Source organism: Xiphias gladius, chromosome 16 (assembly GCF_016859285.1).
Source record: "Xiphias gladius isolate SHS-SW01 ecotype Sanya breed wild chromosome 16, ASM1685928v1, whole genome shotgun sequence".
In the NCBI taxonomy this organism is placed as follows: domain Eukaryota; kingdom Metazoa; phylum Chordata; class Actinopteri; order Istiophoriformes; family Xiphiidae; genus Xiphias; species Xiphias gladius.
Window position 1 is genome coordinate 28507693 of NC_053415.1, and position 25343 is coordinate 28533035.

General features: G+C 45.8%; 1 protein-coding gene across 1 annotated transcript in view; it reads right to left on the minus strand.

The window, feature by feature from the left end:
- The window catches only part of ttn.1 (titin, tandem duplicate 1), a 203856-nt gene that overhangs the window by 28755 nt on the left and 149758 nt on the right, over positions 1–25343 (minus strand). The window contains exons 185-202 of the mRNA XM_040148273.1: positions 24944–25243; positions 24511–24813; positions 24118–24417; positions 23634–23921; positions 23156–23458; positions 22570–22872; positions 22166–22471; positions 21417–21704; positions 20913–21203; positions 20531–20818; positions 20144–20426; positions 19658–19965; positions 19452–19556; positions 19078–19275; positions 18681–18977; positions 17969–18556; positions 17529–17831; positions 51–17375 (exon numbers count right to left, since the gene is read on the minus strand). Of these exons, the coding sequence (XP_040004207.1) occupies positions 51–17375; positions 17529–17831; positions 17969–18556; positions 18681–18977; positions 19078–19275; positions 19452–19556; positions 19658–19965; positions 20144–20426; positions 20531–20818; positions 20913–21203; positions 21417–21704; positions 22166–22471; positions 22570–22872; positions 23156–23458; positions 23634–23921; positions 24118–24417; positions 24511–24813; positions 24944–25243 (22377 nt within the window). The remainder of the gene's footprint in view (positions 1–50; positions 17376–17528; positions 17832–17968; positions 18557–18680; positions 18978–19077; positions 19276–19451; positions 19557–19657; positions 19966–20143; positions 20427–20530; positions 20819–20912; positions 21204–21416; positions 21705–22165; positions 22472–22569; positions 22873–23155; positions 23459–23633; positions 23922–24117; positions 24418–24510; positions 24814–24943; positions 25244–25343) is intronic.

Genomic DNA, 25343 nt, shown 5'->3' on the forward strand with positions numbered 1-25343 from the left:
TAACAAAAGGTGTATAAAATACACTTTACAGATAGTAAGTTCATATTTACCTGTAATTTTGGTTCCAGTCTTGGCCTCCTGGGGGACACCCACTCCATACTGATTTTCTCCAGTAACTCTGAAGTAATAGATGGCTCCCTCTTGTAAGTCTTCCACCTTGTAAATAAGTGTGTGGCAGTTGCTGGTCACAGACACCCAGGCCTTCTTACTGGCCTCACGTTTTTCAACATGGTAGGCCTTCACTGCATCACCACCATCATTCTCTGGAGCCTCCCAAGTCAGGGTTGCAGAATCCCTAGTCACTGCTGAAACATTAACATTGACAGGGGGTCCAGGAGAGTCAAGCACCTTGACAACCATGGGCAGTGTTTCTTTTCCCAGTGGTGATTCGATATTGACGCAGTACTCTCCAGAATCATTTCTAGTTGAATTCTCAATAGTTAGTGAAGTGCTAGAATCTGTTGATTCAATGGTTCCTCTGACCTTTAGATCAATACCCTCCTTGGCCCATTCCACTGATGGCACAGGTTTGCCCTTGAATGGTACATTCAGAGTAAATGCTGTGCTATGCTTAACAATAAGTACCTTACGCATCTCAATGTCAACATCAAATGATGGCTCTGCAGTTCTGTCTATTGCTGCAGCTGCATCTGAATATGGGCTACGCACACTGCTGCCAACTTTGTTTATTGCCTTGACACAGAATTCATATTCTGCATCTGTCTTTAGTCCTGTGATTGTGAATTCCAAGCTCTTGGTAAGAGGGATAGCCTCAACCCATCTTGCTAGTTCTTCAGGTGATTCAGGTAGCTCCTCTTCCTCCTCCTCATATTCTTCCTCTGCTTCCTCAACTTTTGGTTCTAGTTTGTGGATATAGTCTCTGTATTCTACACTGTATCCAAGGACTGGAGCCCCACCATCATCTGTTGGTGGTTTCCAGACAATGGACACACTGTCCTTGGTTGAACTGACAATTTTTGGCTTAGTTGGGCGAGAAGGAACAACCAGAGGATCCACTGCTCTGAATGTTGCAGATTGTTCACTTGGGGGACTCAGGCCAGCAGCATTTTCAGCATAGACTCTGAAGTCATACTCACAACCATTGCGCAGTTTGGTTGCTACTGTGGTACATTCAACAACTGGATCTCTGTTCACACGGATCCAGCGCATACCTGTCTTCTCACGGCGCTCAATTACATATCCAGTAATGGGGCTGCCTCCATCACTGGCTGGCTTGCACCAGGTGAGGGTCATTGAATCTCCAGTTATGGCAGTGACATCAACACTAGCTGGGGCAGTGGCAAAAGTGTATGGATCTGTAACCTTTACAGCATCACTCTCCAGAGCCTCACCAAGTCCATACTTGTTGACAGCCAAAACCCTGAAGATATATTCATTGCCCTTTAGCAGTCCTGTGACTTTGAAATATGTTTTTGTGACATCTGCCTTCACCAGTGTCCATGCCAAGCGGCTGGTCTCACGTTTCTCAACAACATAATGTGTGATATCAGCACCACCAATCTCCTGAGGAGGACCCCATGACAGAATGCAATCCTCAGCTGAGAGACCTGTGATCTGCAGAGGTCCCGCTGAGGGTCCTGGCTTATCAAGAATCACACAGGTTATTGGCATAGTAACTATTCCGGCAATATTCTGTAGAGTCAGGGCATACTGTCCAGAATCTCTTCTAATACAGTCCTTGACAATGACAGAAGTGCTTGTATCCGTTGAAACAATCTGGATTCTGGCTCTGAGCTCAATCTCTTTGCCATCCTTGGTCCAGGAAATGACAGGCGCAGGACGTCCAGCAAGGTCAGCATTAATCTTCAGAGTTTCACCTGATTTCACAAACACGGTCTCTCTAAACTTCACATCCATCATGATGCGTGGTGGATCCACATCATCTTTGACAGTAATGGGGCCAGTGTTGTCAGATGGTTCACTGAACAATCCAACTGCATTCTTAGCAATCACTCGGAAGTCATACTGGCTGTTTTCTGTAAGGCCTGTCACGTCATAGTGGGTCTCAGGCACATTGGTAAAGTTGCACCTTGTCCAGCGTCCGTCAGGAAGGTCTCTACGTTCAATGACGTAGCCAGAAACCTTGGCTCCACCATCATACTGTGGTTTATCCCAAGACAAGGAGACAGATGCTCTGGTAACAGCAATGACCACAGGTGTGCCTGGAGGATCACATGGATCTCTGGCTGCTACGGCTTCACAAGCTTTGCTGCATTTACCAATACCAGCAATATTTTCAGCATAGACACGGTATTCATACATCATGCCCTCTTCAATCCCAGTGACTTTGTATTCTGTATCTTTTATCATTCCTCTGTTCATCTTTGTCCAAAGAATACTTGAACGCTCTTTCCTCTCCAGATGGTAGCCCAGAACAGGACTGCCACCATCACTGACTGGCTCATTCCAAGTCACCAACATGTAAGACTTGGTGGCCAATTTAACTATAGGTGTGGAAGGGTGTCCTGGTTGTTTGAAGTTATACTGAGCAGTAATTCCAGGTGAATCCAGGTATGTACTCTTTCCATAACGATTGACTGCATAGATGCGGAATTGGTACTCTGCTCCATGTGTCAGGCGGCCAGCCTTGAAACATGTTCTGGCAACATTACTTGCTACCATCTGCCATTCTTGTGTGTTTGTGTCTCTCTTCTCCACAATATAGTTACTGATGGAGCAACCACCATCATAATCTGGTGGTGACCAGGAGAGTGTGATGCTGTCTGAGGTCACAGCATCCACCTTAATACCTTTAGGTGGACCTGGTTTATCTAGAACAACAACTCCAATATCTGCTGTGACAGTTCCTGCTGTGTTGGCGAGGGTGATCTCATACTTGCCAACATGTTGTCTGCTAGCTTCTTTGATGAGTATTTTGGATGAGGTTGCAGTGTTTAAGATGGTCACTGATGATGTTTGCTTTAAAGGAAGGCTGTCCTTCTTCCAAGATACAACAGGCTTTGGCCTGCCTCTTACAGGAACCTCAACAGTGAGGTCATCTCCAGCCTTCACACTGTATGTAGTAAACAGTAAGTTGACAGATGGTTCAATTGCAACATCCTTTGCAACCACAGGCAAGCCAAGATCCTTTGGCTCACTCTTTCCTTTCTCATTGATTGCAACAATTCTGAATAAATAGGCCTCATTAGGAGTCAGATTAGGAATAGTGGCTTCAGGCACCTTGACTGTGCATGCTGTGCCCCATTTATCTCCACTCTTAGGCTTAAATTCTACATTGTAGCACATTACTTTGCTTCCACCATCATGGGCAGGTTTGTCCCATGCCAGTGACACACTGGTCTTTGTCATATCTACAACGGTAACCTTTCTTGGTGGCAGAGGTACCTCAGATACTTTGATTTCTTTGGTTTCAACCATCTGTCCTTGGCCATATTCATTAACAGCACAGACTCTGAAGTAGAAAATGCCACCCTCAGGCAGCTCTTCAATCTTGAATGAATTGGCCGTACAGTTGCTGGTGACAGTAGTGTATGCTTTCCTTACAGACTCTCTCTTCTCTACAATGTAGTTTGTGATTTTAGAACCACCATCAGTGAGTGGAGTATCCCAGGCAAGAGTCACTGAATCTTTCTTGAGCTCCTTCACAGCAAAGTTTTGTGGTGCACTTGGTGTATCCAAAATTCTCACTGCAACAACAGCAGATTTTGTACCACTGCTGTTCTCCACTGTTAGTGAGTATTTTCCACTGTCAAAACGGTTGACATTGTCAATGACAAGCATTGTATATGAACTGGTGGTGTCAACTGCAGCGCGTTCTGTGAGAGTACCCTCAACCTTCTCCCATTTCACAACAGGTTCAGGCCTTCCTCTGATGGTGACAAATAGACGCAGGGTTCCACCAGCACGGACAGAAACCACTTTTCTGAGATCAGCATCCAGCTCGATCTCTGGTGCTTCAACCCTGTCAGAAGTAACCACAGTGCCGGTGACATTAGCAGCCTCCCCTACTCCCTCAGAGTTGATAGCACAGATGCGGAACTGGTACTCTAAACCCTCCTTCAGGTCTGTGATAGTGAGTTTAGTTGCCTGAATACCAGTGGGTGGAGTGCACATGGTCCATTCTTTTTCAACTGCTACCTCTGCTGCTGGTGCAATTTCCACCTCTTCTGTTTGTTCTGGCACTTGTGTATACTCCCTCATTTCAACAATGTAGCCCTTGATATAAGCACCACCATCAAAGTCAGGTTTTCCCCATGACAAAGACACAGAAGACTTTGTGTAGTCTGTCACCTTAGGATGGTGTGGAGGCCCAGGTGGTGTTGTAGCATCACATGCTCTGTAGAACAGGGATAATTCACTGAGGTCTCCCATTCCAGCCTCATTCTCAGCAGCAACACGGAACTCATAGAAGTGATCTGTCATCAGGCCCGTGACCTTGAAGTGGGTTTCAATCAGCTTTTGCCTGTTGCATTTTGTCCACCTAACACTATCTTTGTCACGTTTTTCAAGGTGGTAGCCTTCAATGTCAGCTCCACCAGTCTGTTCTGGAATGGTCCATGACAGAAGCATAGAGTCTTTTGTGATCTGACTGGCTTCTGGAGTTCCCGGACTACTAGGTGGTTTGTATGGATTGCGTGCAATGATGGGTTCACTCTCGAGGTAATCACCAACACCATATTTGTTCACTGCCCTGACTCTGAAAAGGTATTCATTCCCAGGGAGCAAATTTCTTAGTTTATGGTACAGACCCTTGATATTAGTTGCAGCCACTGTCCAGGACAACCTACTAGTCTCTCTCTTCTCTAAGACATAGTGAGTGATACTAGCCCCACCATCCAGAGCTGGCTCAGACCAGGCAAGGGTGCACTTGTCAGCCATGACTCCTGTAACTTTCATCGGTCCAATGGGTGGACCAGGTTTATCAAGAACTTTGACAGTGATAGGGAAGGTTTTTGTACCACCCAGGTTTTTGAGGACAAGGTCATAGTGGCCACTGTCAAGCCTTGTTACATCCTTAATGGTTATGGCTGCACGCTTCTGTGAAGTTTTCATTTCAGTGCGCAGGGCTTTGTACATTTCCTTTCCCTCTTTTAGCCAGACAACATCAGGAATTGGTTTTCCATAGATGTCTGCATCAAGAACCAAGTGTTCTCCAGCATTGACAACAATGACATCCTTGTATTTGGGATCCATTGAGGCCCTTGGTGGTTCAATTTCATCAGTGGCAGTAATAGGTCCAGAGCTGTCAGATGGCTCACTGAAGACTCCAGCTGCATTTCTTGCAATTACTCTGAATTCATATTGCTCATTCTCTGTCAGACCAGTGATGGTATACTCAGTCTCAATTATATTAGTGAAGTTAGCTCTTACCCAGCGCCCATCAGGGGAGGAAAGATCTTTCCTTTCCACAATATATCCATTCACTTTGCTGCCACCATCATACTGAGGCTTGGTCCACTGAATCCTGATTAGATTCTTAGAAATAGTTACAGCCTCGGGAGCACTAGGAGGATCACATGGGTCACGAGCAACAAAGGACTCAGACACTTTACTGCATCTACCAATGCCAACAATATTTTCAGCATAAACTCTGAATTCATATCCAATACCCTCCTCAAGATTGCAGATCTTGAACTGAGTATCAGCGATGAGAGTCTTGTTCAGTTTGTTCCAAAGAATGCTGCTTCTCTCCTTGCTTTCCAGATGGTAACCAATAACTGCACTGCCACCATCACTGACTGGCTCATTCCATTCAATGATCATCATTTCCTTTGTTGCAGATTTGACATATGGTGTTCCTGGAGGCCCTGGTGGTCTGTATGGATATTGCACAACAATGGCCTTGGAATCCAGAGGATGGCCCTTTCCATATCTGTTTTCAGCGATAATTCTGAACTGGTACTCTGCACCAGTCTTCAGCTTGGTGACCTTGAAAGCTGTTCTAGCAAGCTGTGTGGTGACTGATTGCCATGTTGTGGTGGTGGTATCTCTCTTCTCCACTATATAGTTCTTCACCTGGCATCCACCTGTGTACTCTGGGGGCTCCCAAGCGAGATGGACAAAGGTGTTACTCACCTCAACAACCTTGACTGGACCTGTTGGTGGACCAGGCTTGTCAAGGATGATGACAGCCACATCCTCAGTGATTGTGCCAGCAGTATTGGTTGCTGTAATTGAGTATTTACCAAAGTCGTCTTTACATGCCTCAGTAATTTGAATTGCAGTTGTTGCTTGTGTGTTTACCACATTGACTCTGGATGTCACCTTTAAAGGCTGACCATCTTTGGTCCAGGTGACTTTAGGTTTGGGCCTGCCAAGCACAGGGAACTCCAACTTAAGATCTTTTCCTGCTAATACACTGTAAGTGTTGAATTGCATCTTAATGCTTGGCTCAATGGTCATGTCACTGGCAATAACGGGTGCAGCAAGTGCCTTTGGCTCACTCTTTCCCTTCTCATTGTAAGCAATGATACGGAATAGGTATTCTGTTCCAGCTGTGAGTCCTGTGACACTGCCCTCACATGTCTTTGTATTTGTTGCAACTCCCCACTTATCTGTACCCTTAGGCTGCATCTCAATTAGATAGCCACCAATTCTACTGCCTCCATCATGCTCAGGTTTCTCCCAGGCCAGTGAGGCACTGGCTTTGGTGACATCAGTGAGGAAGACTTTTCCAACAGGCAGTGGTACCTCAGAGGCCTTGGAAGCTGTCTTTGTTTCAACAGCTTGGCCGACTCCATAGTCATTCTCAGCCATGACTCTGAAGTAGTACATAGCACCTTCAATCAAGTTCTCAACTTTGAATGTTGTCTTGGTGCATTTAGTGGACACATTTGCATATACCTTTCTGGTTGATTCACGTTTGTCAATGACATAGTTCTTGATTTTTGAACCTCCATCAATCAGTGGGGCATCCCATACAAGAGTGATAGAGTCTTTTTTGACATCTTTAACCACAAGATTCTTTGGGGCTCCTGGTGTATCCAGGACTTTTACAGCAACAACCTCAGACACAGAGCCACTGCTGTTGGTCAGGCTTAGCGTGTATTTTCCTGAATCACTCCTGTCACATGTGTCAATTGACAGCTGTGTGAAGTTGAGAGCCTTCTCAACCACTGCCTTTTCACTCAGACCTCCCTCATCCTTAGTCCACTTAATCTCAGGTGTTGGTCTGCCCTTAAATGGAATATGGATTCTAACAGATCCACCAGCTTTCACGGTGATGCCCTTCCTCAGCTCTGAGTCAAGGTGGATCTGTGGTGGGTCCAACCTTTCCTCTGGCTTAGCTGTTCCAGAGAGAGCCGCTGGCTCACCAACTCCCAGTTTGTTCAGAGCACACACCTGGACCTTGTACTCCTGACCCTCAGCAAGTTTGGTAATTTCATATTTGTTTACACGTAGGCCAGTGGATGGAGTAACCATGGTCCATTCCTCCTCCTCAGCCTTGCAGACTTCAACAATATATCCTTGAATGGTGCTGCCACCGTCAGACAGAGGCTTACCCCATGACACTGTAATGGAGCTCTTTGAGGAGTCAATCACATTCACATAAGATGGGGCACCAGGTTTGTACTTGGGATCACAGGCCTTATAGTTTGAACTTGGAAGGCTTGGGTCTCCCACTCCAACTACATTCTCAGCAGCCACTCTGAACTCATACTCATGGCCAGTGGTTAGGCCTGTGACTCTAAAGGAGAGGTCAGTGACCTTCTGCCTATTGCACCTGGTCCATTTGATTCCAGTTCTGTCCTTCTTTTCAATTATGTAATTAGTAATCTCACTACCGCCATCAGTCGCAGGGGCAGACCAAGTGATGGTCATGCCATCATGGGCAATGTTGGTTACATCCTCAATGTGAGGTGGACCAGGAGGAACAAATGGAGTCTTCATAATCACTCCACTAGACCCCAGTGGCTCACTGACACCATAACTGTTAACTGCCATGACTCGGAACATATACTCATTACCTTCCAGTAATTTGGTGACTTTGTAGGATGTGGTGTCACAGCTGTTAGAAACAACAGTCCAAGCTAGACGACTTGTCTCTCTTCTCTCAATGAGGTAATGTGTAATAGGACTACCTCCATCATGTAGAGGGGCACGCCATACCAGTGTGCATCTATCTTCAGCTACTCCAGTGATGTGAAGGGGTCCTTCACATGGGCTAGGCCTGTCCAGGACCACAACCTGAAATGGCACAGATTCACTGCCAGCCTCATTTGTCAGTTGGAGCATGTAAATTCCACCATCAATTCTAATGGAGTCCTTAATGACAATCATTGCATGGTTTTCAGTGTTTTTGATCTCTAGCCTGAGTGTATTCTCAATTGGTTTTTCATCCTTGAACCAGTGGATTGTAGGCAGTGGCTTTCCGCGGACATCTGCATCTAGCTTGAATGTCTCTCCAGCATTGATGATAATGGTTTTGGTGAATGTGGGGTCAATGGAGAATTTGGGTGCCTCTACCTTATCACTTGCAGTGATTGGTCCACTGTTGTAGGATGGTTTGCTGATGGTGCCGACAGCATTTTTAGCAATGACTCTGAAGTCATACTGTGCATTTTCGGTCAGTCCAGTCACAGTAAACTGGGTCTCAATCACATTAGTGAAGTTTGCCCTTACCCACCTGCCATCTGGCAGATCACGCTTCTCCACAGTATAGCCAGTTATATTACTACCACCATCATACTCTGGTTTAGTCCACTGAATAACAATGGTATCTTTGGTCACATGGATGGCCTCTGGAGTGCCAGGAGGATCACATGGGTCACGAGCAATGTAGCCCTCTGAGATCTTACTGCACCTGCCAATGCCAACAATATTTTCAGCATAAACCCTGTATTCATACTCAACACCCTCCTCCAAGGGGTGGCTTTTGAAACTAGTCTCGTGAATAAGTGTCTTGTTGATCTTGACCCAGAGAATACTATTCCTCTCTTTCCTTTCAAGATGGTAGCCAAGAACAGGGCTGCCTCCATCAGTGACAGGTTCATGCCACTCAACAGTCTGATGGTCCCTAGAGAGAGACGAGATGAAAGGTGTGCCTGGGGGGCCTGGCTCTCTGTATGGGTACTGAGCGACCACTGCGGATGAATCCAGGCCATGACTCTTGCCATAGCGGTTCTGTGCAATGATCCTGAACTGGTACTCAGCTCCAGTCTTCAGTCTAGGCACTTTGATGGTGGTTCTGGCACAGTTGATGCTAACATTTTCCCATGTTGTTGTAGTAGTATCTCTCTTTTGTACAATGTAGTTGGAAATTTGGCAGCCACCATTGTGTTTTGGTGGGTCCCATGAAATAGTGACACTCTGTGTTGTGATTTCATTGAACCTCACAGGGCCAGTAGGAGGGCCAGGCTTGTCAAGTACAATGATTTCAACTGTTGTGTCCTTCTTTCCAGCTGAGTTGGCAACATTTATACTGTACATGCCACCATCATCACCTGCTGCTTCCTTGATGGAGAGTGTTGTATGCGTTGGTGTATTTAGAATGTTGACTCTGGTGGTGAATTTCAAAGGAGCTCCATCTTTAGTCCATGTGACTGTTGGTTTAGGACGTCCAAGGATGGGAATGTCAATCTTCAGGTCTTTACCCACATGGACACTGTAGCTACTGAATGCTGGTCGAACATCAGGCTCAAAGACCAAGTCCTTCGTCATTACTGGACCAGCAAGGACTCTGGGATCACTCTTTCCCTTATCATTGATTGCTGTAACTCTGAACAGGTACTCCTCTCCTGGGTTCAGGTTGGAAACATTAGCCTCCAATGTCTTAAATGTGTTAACACCAGACCACTTCTCCTGGCCCTTAAGCTGCACTTCGAGCAGGTACTGCATGACTCTGCTACCACCATCATACTCAGGCTTCTCCCAGGCCAAAGAGATACTTGTTTTTGTTTGGTCTGTAACAATCAAGTTCTTTGGAGACTGGGGCACCTCTGATACCTTAAGAGGGTCAACAGTTGCTGCAGGCAGGCCAACACCATAGGCATTCTCAGCAATGACTCGGAAGTAGTAACTACAACCCTCCTGGAGTGGCTCAATCTTCCATGAGAGAGCATGACAATTTGTTACAACAGCTGCATATGTTTTGCGTGTGCTTTCTCTCTTTTCAACAATGTAGTTCTTGATCTTAGCCCCACCATCCAACAAAGGTGGTTCCCATGCCAGTCTCACTGACTGGTTTGTAATTTCTTTCACCTTCAGGTTAACAGGAGCACCAGGTGTGTCGAGAACACGGACAACAATAAATGTTGATTTGGTTCCGCTGGAGTTCTCTGCAGTGACTGTATATTTCCCACTGTCATTTCTGCTCATCTTGTCAATTACAAGGGATGTGTAACTGCTGGTCACCTCAACTTGAGCCGTCTCTTTAAGGGCAGCTTCATCCTTGTCCCACTTGATGGAAGGAGTGGGCCTTCCTTTGATGGGAATAAATAGTCTAAGGGAAGCTCCGGCTTTAATGGTCACAATCTTTCTCAGTTCTGGGTCAATGTCAAGGTCTGGCTCTTCTGCCCTGTCCTTGGCAACAACAGCTCCAGAGACATCAGCATGCTCGCCAACTCCAACTTTGTTGATAGCACATATTCTAAACTTGTATGCCTGGTTTTCCTTCAGATTTGCAACTTCAAACTTGGTCTTCTTGACACCTGTTGGTGGTGTGCACATTATCCACTCCTCTGCAAGTGCATCTGTGGTAGCTGCCTCTGCATCTACGGCTTCAGCAGGAGCCTCAGCTGGCACTGCTGGCGCTGTCGTGGTGCAGCACTCAACAATGTATCCCTGAATCTCACAGCCACCATCACAGACAGGCTTGCCCCATGACAGGAATACTGATGTTTTAGTTGTGTCAGTAACTCTTGGATTGTGTGGTGGGCCAGGCCTGAAGATGGGATCAAGAGCTTTGTAGAATACAGTTGGAGAGCTTGGCTCACCAACACCAACAGCATTCTCGGCAGCGACTCTGAATTCATAAAAATGGCTTTCCAGGAGTCCAGTGACCTTGAATGTCAAGTCAGTGACAGTTTGTCTGTTGCATCTGGTCCATCTTACGCCCTCTTTGTCGTGTTTCTCAATAATGTATCCGGTTACAGGACTGCCACCATCTTCAGAGGGAGCCTCCCAGGTGAGCACCATTGAACCTTTTTTAACATCTGAAACTTCCAAGCTTTTGGGTGACCCAGGGGACACATATGGATCTTTGATTATGACAGAAGCAGACTCAAGTGGTGCACCCGCTCCAAACTGGTTGACAGCATGGACTCTGAAGATGTACTCATTTCCTTCCAGGAGCTTAGTGACCTTTAGACAAATATTCTCCACCTTTGTGTCAATAACAGTCCAGACTAGTCTGCTTGTCTCTCTCCTGTCCACAATGTAGTGAGAAATCTTGCTGCCGCCATCTTGTATCGGTGGTTTCCATGCAAGGCAGCATTGGTCTTTGGTTATTCCTGTAATAACAAGAGGCCCTTGTGGTTCTCCGGGTTTATCTAGAACAACCACATTGACTTGTACAGCCTTTTCACCCCCTGGATTTTTCAACAGCAGAGTGTATTGGCCTCCATCGGAAAGTTTAGCTTCCTTAACAGATATATAAGCTTTGGTGGGTGTGTTCTTAATTTCTCTATGAATAGTGTTGCCCAGTTCCTGCTGTCCCTTCATCCAGAGGATAGAGGGCAACGGTTTGCCATGAACATCTGCATCAATCTTGAAGTTGTCTCCAGCATTAACCACAATGGCCTGTGTATACTCTGGGTCAATGCTGATGGTTGGTGGTTCAATCTCATCCCTGGCAGTGATAGGACCAGTGCTGTAAGAGGGGATACTGAAAACACCAGCAGCATTTCTGGCAATGACACGGAACTCATACTGATTGTCCGGAAAAAGTCCAGTTGCAACATATTCTGTCTCAATGACGTTAGTAAAGTTAGCCTTCTGCCAACGACCTTCAGGAAGCTCCTTCTTTTCCACAATGTAACCTGTAACCTTTGCACCACCATCATACTCAGGCTTGGTCCAAACAATGGTCACAGAGTCCTTGGTGATCTTTGTTGCCTCTGGTGTGCCCGGAGGATCACAGGGATCTCTAGCAACATGACCCTCAGACATTTTGCTCACTTTGCCTATTCCAACAATGTTTTCAGCATAAACTCTGTACTCATACTCCATTCCTGGTTCCAAACCAGTGGTCTTGAAGGTTTGGTCAGTAATAAGAGACTTGTTAAGTTTGACCCACAGGATGCTGTTTCTCTCTTTCCGTTCAAGATGGTAGCCCAAGATAGTGCTTCCACCATCATTCACAGGTTCATTCCAAGCCACCACCATGCTGTCCTTGGTCGAGGCTGCAATGGATGGTGTTCCTGGGGGTCCTGGGAGCTTGTATGGGTATTGAGCCACAATACACTCTGATAGAAGAGGTGGGCCTTTTCCATATCTGTTTTCTGCTGTGATTCTAAACTGATACTCAGAGCCAGTCTTCAATCTACCTGCCTTGATTTTGGTCCTTGCAAGGTTAGGGGATACAACCATCCAGTTAGTTGTGGAGGTGTCTCTCTTTTCAACAATGTAGTTTTTGATGGTGCAACCACCATCATACTCTGGTGGGTGCCAGGAAATGGTTACAGTGTCAGAAGTGACCTCTTCCACCTTAACTGGACCACCTGGCTGGCCTGGTTTGTCAAGAACAACGATGCCAATTTCTGCAGTTGTTTCTCCTGCCGTGTTGCTTAGAGTAATAAGGTAGTGTCCAACATCATCTTTAGTAGCCTCTTTTATGTTGAGGTTCAGCAGCGTGTCTGCTGCACCAAAGTTTACTCTGGTAGTTCTCTTCAGAGGCTTACCATCCTTTACCCAGGAGATAGCTGCTTTGGGACGTGCAACATATGGAACCTCCACTGTCAGGTCTTCTCCTGCCAACACACTGAATGTGTTGAACAACATTTTGGCAACAGGTGCAATCACAAGATCTTTTACGATCACAGGCACACCGATTTGACGTGGGTCACTTGTTCCCTTCTCATTTCTTGCTGCTACACGGAACATGTATTCTTCACCTGCATTAAGTCCACTAATCGTAGCTTCTGTTTCCTTTACAATCACAGCCTGGGTCCACTTATCAACACCCTTAGGCTGGATCTCAACGACATAACAGCCTACTCTGCTGCCACCATCATGCTCTGGCTTCTCCCAGGAGAGGGTGACACTGTTTTTGGTAACATCCTTAAGAGTGATTTTGCCAGGTGGCTGTGGTTTCTCTGACACTTTAACTGATTCACCAGTTTCAATGGGCAAGCCAATGCCATATTCATTCTCAGCCAAAACTCTGAAGTAATAGTTGCATCCTTCCAGGAGATGGTCAACTGTGAAGGTGGTATGATGGCAGTTAGCATTGACTGTGGCATATGCTTTCCTCGTGGACTCACGTTTTTCAACAATATAGTTCTTGATCTTAACTCCTCCATCATTCACTGGTGGATCCCAAGTCAGAGTGACAGCTTCCTTTGTTACAGCACTAATCTTCAGATTCTGTGGGGCACTTGGTGTATCAAGCACCCTGACTTGGACTGTAACTGTTTTGGAGCCAGAGCTATTTTCAACTGTAAGATTATATTTTCCACTGTCAAATCTGTTGACATTTTCAATTACAAGTGATGTGTATGATGTTGTGCTATCAATGGTTGCCCTCTCAATAGGCTCACCATCTCCTTTGGTCCATTTAGCCAGCGGAGCAGGTCTGCCTCTGATAGGCACAAACAGTCTAAGCGAGCAGCAAGCTCTTAGACTGACAACCTTGCGGAGCTCAGCATCCAAATCAATCTCAGGTGGGAGGAGCCTGTCCTCTGCCTTGGCATTGCCAGGTACAGATGCTGCCTCTCCAATTCCTTCACTGTTGACAGCAGAGATGTTGATCTTGTACTCCTGGTTCTCCTTCAGGTTAATAATGGTGAATGAGGTGGCCAGGAGACCTTCTTTGGGTGTCACAATGGCCCATTCCTCATCATCCTCCTTTTCAGATGGTATGCAGGTCTCTACAATGTAGCCAGTGATGTCAGAGCCACCATCATATACAGGTTTGTTCCAGGCGACAGTAATTGAGGACCTGGTTGTGTCCAAGATTCTGGGGTTGCACGGAGCCCCTGGCTTGTACAGTGCATCAGTTGCTTTGTAGAATGGGCTGGAGACACTTGGTGCACTCTCTCCAGCAGCATTCTCAGCAATTATTCTGAATTCATATTCATGTCCAACAACAAGGCCTGTTGCCTTGAATTGAAGATCTTTGACCTTCCTCTTGTTGCATTTGACCCAGCGGAGGCCTATTCTGTCTTTCCTTTCAATGTTGTAGTTGGTGATGGGAGTTCCACCATCTCTCTTAGGTGCTTGCCACATAACAACCATTGTATCTTTAGTGATTGCTGTCACCTCAGGATTCTCTGGAGGATCTGGAACCACATATGGGTTGTCTGCGATAGTGGGTTCTGAATCAAGAGGCTCACCAAGTCCATATTTGTTTACTGCCATAACTCTGAAGATGTATTCGTTTCCTTTGAGCAGCTTGGTCACTTTATATTCTGTAACATGCAGGTTTGAAACCACATTGGTCCAAACCAGTCTGCTTGACTCACGTTTCTCAACCACATATCCTTCAATTTTGGCACCACCATCATCCGCAGGTGGAGCCCAGGTCAGCACACAGTTGTCAGCTGTGACATCAGACACCTTAATAGGTCCAACTGGTGGTCCAGGTCTGTCAAGCACTTTAACATTAAAGATGTGCTTAGCAAATCCACCAACATTTGTGGCAGTCAAAACAAATTCTCCCCCATCTGATCTGATAGAGTCCTTGTTGGTGAGAGTGGTTGTCAGTTCAGTTAACTTAACGTCTAGTTTCATTGTGTTTTCAACCTCCATTCCATTCTTGGTCCAAACCATAGATGGGGTTGGTTGACCAGCGATGTCAGCATCAAGCTTGAAGGACTCTCCCGCCTTTAGTAGAACAACATCCTTAAAGATAGCATCAACCATAATGCGTGGCTCAATAATGTCGTCTTTGCAGATAATTGGGTCTGAGGGCTCAGAGGGCATGCTTACTGCACCTGCTGAGTTTCTGGCTATGACACGGAACTCATAGGAGGCATCTTGAGTCAGTCCACTGACAGTGAATGTTGTCTCAATGATGTTGGTGAAGTTGGCTCTGATCCAGCGACCAGCAGGTAGTTCTCTCTTCTCCACCGTGTAGCCAGTGATTTTGAAGCCACCATCATACTCAGGCTTTGTCCACTGAATCGTGATGACATTCCTGTTGACAAATATTGGCACAGGATGGCCTGGTGGGTCTACAGGGTCCAAGGCCAGTATTGCTTCTGAGGCTTTGCTGGGCTTACCAATTCCAGCCATGTTTTCAGCCATGACACGGAACTCATAGGCAACTCCATCTTCAAGCCCGGTGGATTTAAAGATGTTTCCTTTCACAAGACCCTTGCTGATCTTATGCCACACAATGCTGCTTCTTTCTTTCCTTTCAACATGATAACCAATGACTTCATTTCCACCATCAGACACAGGCTCATTCCAGCCAATTGTTATAGAGTCCTTGGTAAAGGCAACAACACTTGGAGTACCAGGAGGTCCCGGGACTTTAAATGGATATGCAGCCACCACTGCTTCTGAGGTGATGGGAGGTCCAACACCATATCTGTTCTTAGCCTTTACTCTGAACTGGTACTCTGATCCAGTGGTTAACCTAATGGCTTTGAACATGGTACGGATGACAGTGGAACACAGCTCTGTCCATGTCTGGGAAGTGGTGTCTCTGATCTCAACCACATAATTATTGATTGGAACTCCACCGTCATTCTCAGGAGTTTCCCATGCAAAGATGCAATAGGTACGAGCTATTGCCACAATCTTAATTGGTCCCTTGGGTGGCCCAGGTACATCATGTACTTTGATGGTGATGTTATCTGTGACAGAACCAACAATGTTCTTTGCTGTTATGGTGTATACACCACTGTTAGCTCTGTTGCATTCATTGATGCTGAGGATAACAGTAGCAGAAGTAGTTTCCACATTGGTTCTCTGTGTTAGCTTCAGGGCTGCACCATCCTTCTGCCAAGAGACGGTTGGTCTAGGACGTCCCATAACTGGGATTTCAACCTTGATGTCATCTCCTGCCTTGGCAATAACAGTCTTCTGACATAACCCCCGCAGGTCAAACTCAGGCAATGAAGTAGAATCTTTAACAACAATGGGTTTGCTCTCACGTGGAGCGCTTCTACCTGATTGGTTGACAGCCATTACATGGAAAATGTACTCCTCATTCTCATTTAGATTTTTCACTGTGAAATCCATGGTCTTGACTGTTGTTACGTGGGCCCACTGATCAGTTCCCTTCTTCTGGGCTTCCAGGACATATCCCGTAATTCTGCTTCCACCATCATGCTTGGGTTTGGTCCAAGCCAGGCTCACAGAGTTCTTGGTGATATCAGTAGGAATAATACTCTCTGGAGGAGTTGGTGCCTGGGATGCACGAACTGGATCTGCAGTTTCCACGGCCTCACCAATGCCATACTCATTTTCGGCAGACACTCTGAAATAGTACTCACAACCTTCACCCAGCTCACCAATCCTGACTGAAGTGTTTGGGCAATTTGTGACGGCAGTAGTGAAAGCCTTGCGTGTCGATTCTCTCTTCTCAATGATGTAGTTTGTGATCTTGGCTCCACCATCAATGAGAGGCATCTCCCACCGAAGAGTAATGCTTTCCTTGTCAATCTTGACTGGTTTTAGGTTAAGTGGAGGTCCAGGTGAATCGAGAACTCTCACATGTATATCAGCACTCTTCTTTCCAGCTGAGTTTTCAAGAGTAAGCTCATATTTGCCTGCATCAATTCTTGAACTCTCAGGAATGAGCAGCATTGTAAATGACTCAGTGCTGTCAATGACTGCACGTGGGACAGGACCACCCTCCTTTGTCCAGGTGACTGTAGGTGTTGGACGTCCCTTGATTGGCACAAAGAGGCGAATGGAGCAACCAGCCCTGACAACAAGGGTCCTTCTCAGCTCAACATCCAGCTCAAAATCTGGCTCAGCTGCATGCTCCACAATCTCAACCAGTTCCCGAGTTTCAGCAGGTTCACCTGCCCCCTTAGCATTCACAGCACTAATTCTGAAGTGGTATTTTGCACCAGTTTCCAGCTCAGGAACCACAAATTCTGTGATCCTAAGTGGAGATGAAGGGGTATCCTTAACCCATTCTTCTGTTCCTTCCTTCTTGTGTTCAATCACATACCCTGTGATTTCAAGTCCACCATTATCAAGAGGTTTTCCCCAGTTCAGAGTGGCAGTGGTCTTGGTTGTGTCTGTGACTCTTGGATTTACGGGAGGTCCAGGCACATCTGTCAGTTATAAAAAAAAGGGGTTAGTGTCTTTTAAAATTACATACCTCATTCTGTAAAAACTGGTGATTTAATTTCAGTATCTTAACATTATAAAAAAAATAATATTGGTATTTGGTGGCCCATTTGCTTTTCACACATTTTTTTACTTACACGAGGCAACTATTGTTCTGACAGGCATAGACGGTTCACTTGGTTCTCCAAAGCCAGCTTTGTTCTCAGCAAGAACACGGAACTCATACTCCATGCCCTCAGTGAGACCAGTGACTTCATAGCTGAGCTCAGCAATGGACTTCTTGGATGCCCTGAACCATCTCATAGCCTTTTTCTCCTTCTTCTCAACACAGTAACCTATGATATCACTTCCTCCATCCTCAGCTGGTCTCTTCCAGGTCACAGTGGCAGAATGTCCATCCACTTTCTCAACTTCTGGTCTGGATGGTGGACCTGGGGGACCTAGACGTATAGATAAAAGAAACACATTCATGAATCTTAGTAGTCTGTGTTCTTCTTCCAGAGATATTTTATCTAAAAAAATAAGCACAAATGCAGGATGTAAGGTGTACTGAAGAACATAACCTAACTGTACATACCGAATCTATCAATCATCTTGACTGCCTCAGAGTGAGATGGCTCACTGGCACCATACTGGTTAACAGCAGAGACTCTGAAGAAGTACTCATTGCCCTGGATTAGCTTGTTGGCCACATAGTGACAGTCGATGACATTCTCTTCCAGGACAGTCCAGAGCAGGCGGCTGGTCTCCCTCTTCTCCAAGGTGTAGTACTTGATAGGAGAGCCTCCATCCTCAGTAGGAGCTGTCCATGTAAGAGTGACTTTTTCAGAAGAGACACCACTGCATTCAATTGGCCCAGGAGCACCAGGAACATCCAGAACTTTGACCTTGACAGTTTCCTCCTTCACACCGAAGGGGTTGCTGGCAGTTATGGTGTACTCTCCAGAGTCCTTCCTGCTGGCATATTTGATGGACAGAGTAGAGGAAGTTGCAGTGGCCTCAATATGAACAAGATCAGAGGGTTTAAAGTATTTTCCTCCCTTTGACCAGCATGAGGTTGGCTCAGGTTTGCCTAAAATGCTTGTGGCAGTGATGACAATGGTATCACCGGCTCGGACAGTCAGACCTTCCATCACATGAACATCAATAATTATGGTTGGTGCAGCTGTTGGAGGAAATAGGAAATGTTTAATATATCATGCAGTATGCCAAGTCTCTACCTCAGTATCATATTTTCTAACTAAAAGCATTCCGAATGCTTCTAACACCGTTTTATATCCTCCTCTCACCATAATCATCTCTGCAGATAATGGTATCTGTCTGCTCGGAGGGTGGGCTTAGAGCACCAGCAGCATTCTTTGCTCTGATCCTGAACTCATATTTGCAGCCCTCCTGCAGGTCAGTCACAGTAAATGCAGGCTCCACAACATTCACATTGTTGGCCTTAACCCAGATCTTAGACGGCAGGTCGCGCCTCTCAACAATGTAGCCAGTCAGCCTGTGGCCACCGTCGAACTCTGGTTCAGTCCATTGGAGGGTCACGGTGCTCGTGGTGATGCTGATCACATCAGGTTTACCAGGGGCATCTAATGATAGAGGTATTAAAAAATATGTATTCAGGGTTTTATCTTTATATAATTTGTATAGTTTTATGCTTGTTGTTACTGTGACACTTTTTACACCCACCAATGGGATCCAGGGCCACCTGTGGGTCGGTGGGAGCGCTTGGTCTGCCAATGCCAGCCAGGTTGATTGCCATCACTCTGAACTCGTACTCCAGGCCTTCAGTGAGCCCAGTTACCTTGTGTTCCTTCATTCTTAAGGCAGCCAGGCTCGCCCTCTTCCACAACATACTGGTCCTCTCCTTAAACTCCACATGGTAGCCTGAACGTAGAATCAAAGAGGGAAAAACAATATCCACGTTAAGCTCATATAGCCCATACAGATCATATAGATCAAATACAGTGCTGTAAGAAATAAAGATAACATGCATGTCAAATAATATGAGTCAAAGTAACAGCTGTTTCACAGTAAGTAGTTCAAGTATTCAAGCTGACTACCTGTGATGGGAGATCCTCCGGTCTTCCTGGGGTCAGACCAGGCCAGATAAGCTGAGTCATGACGCATGCTCATTATCTGAGGAGGAGGAGGAGCATCGGGAACATCTGCAGAAAAACAGTGAAATAGTAGTCAGGAAAAGCCCAATTTTTAAGTTCAACACTTAAACACCCCCAGCCTTTAAAATATATAAGTTATAGTCACTTACTGAATGGATGTTTAGCAACGATGGGCTCAGACTTCAGTCCTTCTCCAACGCCATATTTGTTCTCAGCACAGACTCTGAAGATGTATTCTGTGCCCTCATGGAGACTTGTCACCCTCATTGTGTTGGTCTCCACAATGGAAGACACAGTCACCCACATATTGGTGATTGAGTCCCTCTTTTCCAAAATGTAATTGGTGATCTCTGAGCCACCATCATCCTTGGGAGCACCCCACTTCAGCGTAGCACCGTCGGCAGTAACATCTTTGAACTTAACGGGTCCAACAGGGATGCCAGGTTTACCCTCCACCCTAAAAGGAGACAGAAGACATTAAATTGTTTTTTTTACCTTTGTTACTTATTTAAATGTTGCCAGTAATATATGAATATGACTGAAACTAGCATGTTGTGATCCATTTTGAGAAAAATATTCTTTATGTTGTACAACATTCTCTGAAATTACATGCCCTGATACAACTTGATTCCTACCTGATGAAGATGGTGGACTCCTTGCTTCCAGCACTATTCCTCAGGGTGATGGTGTACTTAGAAGCATCACTCCTCTGGCAGTCTCTGATCAGGAGGGTTGTGTTAACTGCAGTGGACTCAGCGCACACTCGGCCAGTGTCTGTCAGGTCTTCGTCATCTCCCTTCTTCCAGGAGACTTTGGGCGTAGGTTTGCCGATGATTGGGATCTTCAGTCGGACGGTGCTGCCCTCCTTGGCAATGTAGCACATGTTGGGCAGCTCCCTCAAGTCACAGTTTGGATTAACTGCAGAGGGAAGGAAAAAGTATTTTAAAACTCTACTTTGAACACTTGACACATTTTCTTAAATAATTATTTGTCTAAAAGTTTTTCGAAATATGGACACTTACTGATGTGGTCCTTGGCAACCACCGTCAGGTCCTTGGCAGAGCTCTCTCCTGTGTCATTCACGGCCTTGACTCTGTAGGTGTACTCTTTGCCCTCCACCAGGTCCTTGGCGCTGTATTGCATGTTCTTGGACCTCATTAGCTCCTTGTACTTGTCGTCACCATTGAGAACCTCGAGCACATAGCAGATGATGCGGCTTCCACCATCAGTGAGTGGTTTCTTCCAGCTTAGAGTACAAGAGTCCTTAGTAACCAGCAGCGTCTTGAAGTCCATGACAGGCCCAGGCTCTTCTGAAAAAGTAAATATGAATGCAATGAGTATAATATTTGCAAGAACAACAAAGAAAGGAAGGCGAACCACAAAATTGGATATCACCCAACCCACCTGTTGCTCTGACTGAATCCGCTGTCTCGCAGCACTCTCCAGCACCGAGCTTGTTAACTGCTGACACTCTGAAGCAGTAGGACCGTCCGGCAACCAGGTCTGGCACCTTGAATGCTGTCTTGGTGCAGTTGCTGGAGACGATGGACCATGCCTTCCTCTCAGTATCATGCTTCTCAACGATGTAGTGGGTGACTTCATAGCCACCATCAATCAGAGGAGCATCCCAGTAGATGGAGGAGCTGTCCTTGGATGTCTCCTTCACTATCAGGTTGACTGGTGGCCCAGGAGTGTCTGGAGAGATGCAACAACATTTTATAACAATGCCTCTTAAAATATGAACCTAAACCCAAAAAAGTTTTTTTTTTTTTTTTCATTTATTGACTTATTCCTGTATTTGATGAGTCCATAGATGATATCAGTCAGTCAGTGGGTACAGAGTACAATCACTGCAAACTAACGGAGATTAATGCTTTTGCATAGTAAATAAATAAGTCCTTCACTCACCAAGAACCTTGACAGTGATGGTGTACATTTTCATGCCAGCCAAGCTCTCCAGGTTCAGAATGTATTTGCCAGCATCATATCTGTTTACATGCTCCACCATCACCATGGTGTCAGTTTTGGTGGATTTGATGACAATGCCCTGGCGGTCCTTGATGTTGGTGTTCATCTTTGCCCAGGTGATCTTGGGATAGGGACGGCCCTTGATGGTGGCCTGCAGCCTCATGATGGCACCAGCATGCAGCTCCAGGCCCTCCTTTAGCTCTGCACTCAACTCTGCCTCAGGAGGAACTACATGAACACACACAGAGGACAGTTTTATGAGTGGAAGTGTGAGGAAAGAGTCTTACTGTTTTATTATGGCTGCAAAGGCCAAATAGAGAAGAATACTGCTAATTTTGTGAACTTTAATACAAAAAAAACAAAAAAACAATGTTTTGCTGAGGACTATAGTAAGTATACAGTGACTGCTCCACCAATCTAGGTTGTCAAGTGAAAACCAGATATACCAGGGCCCTTTCCTTCAAACATGGCTTTAGTAATCCAGGCTAACATGACGTAACTAATCTTAATTTATTCTGTTAATTTTCATCCAGTCTTTGTCATAATGCAGCCAATTATGGATATGCAGCACTTTTCCAGGTTTGTATCTTGTATATACCCTCTTATGTCAAAGATACTGTTTTCCACTGACACTCACTGTTCTACAGAATTGAAATAAATGCAGTTTATGAAATCAAAATTATACATACCAATGATTTCCTTGGCAACGTGTTTGCCAGGTACTTCAACTGGCTCGCTGAAGCCAACCTTGTTGACGGCAGTGATGCGGCACTGGTACTCGGCCTTGTTGATAAGGTTCTGGATGACATAGTCGGTCTCCTGCAGGTTCCTGGGGACATTGCAGCGGATCCAGTCTGTGGTGTCAGTCCTCTTGCACTCCACCAAGTATCCAATGATGGGGCTTCCACCATTGTTGGCAGGGGCAGTCCATCTGAGACTGATTGTGCTGTGGGTGGTGTCTGTCACATTGGGATTCACAACGGGGCCAGGAGGAGCTGGGGAAGAGCACATTGATTCAGTTTAGGTTACATTTGGATGTCTTTTAGTGCTGTGACTAACCCTTCACGTAATATCACATTAATAAATAACTCACTGATGGGATTCTGTGCGGTGGTGCCAGCAGAGGGCTCGCTGGGTTTGCCAAGCCCTGCAATGTTGACGGCAATGACTCTGAACTCATACTCGGCTCCTTCTGTGAGGCCTGTAACGTCAAGGGTCCTTTCTGTCACAGGCTTCCGGTTTATCTTGGTCCAGGTCAATACCTTGGCCTCTTTCTTTTCCAGTATGTAGCCCAGGATGGTGGACTTTCCATCATCAGCAGGCTCCTTCCAGCTCACAGTCATACGGTCTTTGCTCACATTGGTGATGACCGGGGCCTCGCAAGGGCCAGGGACAGCTGAAAGCAACACAAGATTAAAGGTTTTAGTGTGGATATTAAAAATATATCTTTCAAGTTTGCAATAAGCAACCAAATCTGGACTCAATGTGACAAGAAGCTTAAGATGTTGACAGAATATGTGATGTAACAGTGAACTGGTTGGATGTAGCTGCTGCTTGTGTTAGTTATGTAACAGTATTAGATCCAATTTAAACTATAGCACTAATTGTTAAAGTTCTTCATTGCCACTGATGTTGTTTTCTATTGTATGAGCCCAGACGAAATGCTGGTGATGACTCACTGAATGGGTTCTTGGCAATGACAGGTTTAGTGATGAGGGGATCTCCAACTCCCCACATGTTCTCAGCGCGGATTCGGAACTGGTACTCGCGACCCTTGATCAGTTTTTCCACGTTGAACTCATTGATGTCACCCTTGATCTTGGCGGAGACCTGGGCCCAGTTAGCTCTGCTGGTCTCACGCTTGTCCACGATATAGCTGCTGATGGGGGCACCACCGTCCTTCAAAGGAGACTCCCAGGACAGCTTGATACTTGTGGCAAACACCTCAACATATTTGGCACTTGCAGGAGGGCCAGGCACATCTAAAGAAAAAAAAAAAGATATATCAGCCAACTGAGCACAATATGTTGATGGGTGAAACTATGGGTACATCATATAGAATATAAAGTGAATACAGCCTATAGACTGTGAATAACCTACAGCTTTTATCTTCAGAGTTTCAGAAGACACCCCTAAAGAAAAGATGAAAGTACTGACCCAGAACGTTGACCTGGATCTCTGCAGTTTTGGAGCCACTGGCGTTCTCTGCCAGAATGGTGTAGGTTCCTGTGTGGTCCTTGGTGACTGCTGTCATCTCCAGCTGGAAGTGATGCCTCTGCTGGGAGATAACCTGGCCTTCACCTGACTTCAGGCTATTTTCGCCTCTCTTCCAGGTCACTCTTGGCATGGGCTTACCGAAAACCTCAGCTTCTAGAAGTATTGGGGTTCCAGCCTTCACCTTAAAACCCTTCTGCATCCTGTCATTGAGCTCCACTCTTGGAGGAACTGCGTTTAATGAATATGAGATAAATTAAAAAAAGTGATAAAAAAGTGATTCTGCTCAGATCTGTTAGATACTCCTCTCTTTCTATTTTTTTCAAAGTTAAAAGCTTATGGCAGTCAAGCTGAAAACACAGTAACATTGTTATTACAATGACTGATTTATCAGCCTTGTCATAACAGTGTTAAATCACGACCTCACCATTATCAGCACAGACCAGGACAGGATCTGTGGGCTCGGATGGTTTGCTCATGTTGACAGCAGTTTTGGCAATGACTCTGAACTGGTACTGCAGGTCTCTCTCCAGGCCAGTAACTGTATACTCCTCCGTTGGGACATTCTGGCTGCTGGTGTTGCAGCGTATCCAAGTTTCTCCCGGCAACCGCATGGCTTCGACGAAGTATCCAATGATCCTGCTTCCACCGTCATTCTTGGGACGCGCCCAAACCAGAGTGACAGAGTTCTTGGTTACATCCAGGATCTCAGGTTTACCTGGAGTGTCTGGGACACAAAAAAGACAAATGAGCAGAAGTAAGGAAACAAGATTAAATAAATGAAATAAGATTGTTGCATAGGTGCTAGCTTCAAACATACCAACGGGTGTTCTGGCAGTGACAAAGTCAGTCTTCTTGCTTGGTTTGCCCTGGCCAGCGCGGTTGATGGCAGACACTCTAAAAGTGTATTCCAGGCCCTCGATGAGGCCAGCGCATGGGTACTCAGTGGTGCGGACAACTGTGTCATTGGCCTTCACCCACAGCAGACTGTTCCTCTCCTTACGCTCGATGTAGTAACCTGTGATGGGACTGCCTCCATCGCTCTCGGGCTTATCCCAGGCCACAAACATACAGTCCTTGTTGGTCTTGTTGATGCGGCAGTTGAGGGGCTCACTAGGAACATCTGGTGACAACAAAACAGACAAAATTAACACTGTATGTAAAGATAAAACCTGTCAGATTTAGAAAAAGGCTTGCATCTAAAGCTTATCAAGACCTGCAATGGGGACATACAGTATTTCAGCTAAACTCACCGAAGGGGAACTTGGCAACCATCCTGTTAGACTGAATGGGGTCTGACACACCAAAGCGGTTCTCAGCACGGATGCGGAACACATACTCCTTCCCAGGGATGAGCTTTCCAAGCCTGCAACCGGTCTTTGGGCAGGAAGAGACAGCTGTCACCCAGTCACCTCTACTCACATCACATTTTTCCACCAAATAGTTGGTGATATTGCTGCCTCCGTCCTCCAGTGGTTTGTTCCATGACAGGGAGCAGGCATCAGAGTCGATGTCGCTGATCTCCACGGGGCCCTCAGGAGGACCAGGGATGTCTGAAACACACAGAAAAGTCAGCTGAATAATTTTCTTCGTTTTTTTTAACCAAAATGTAAATTACGATAATTTCTTCCATATTGTCCTATTGAGGGTAAC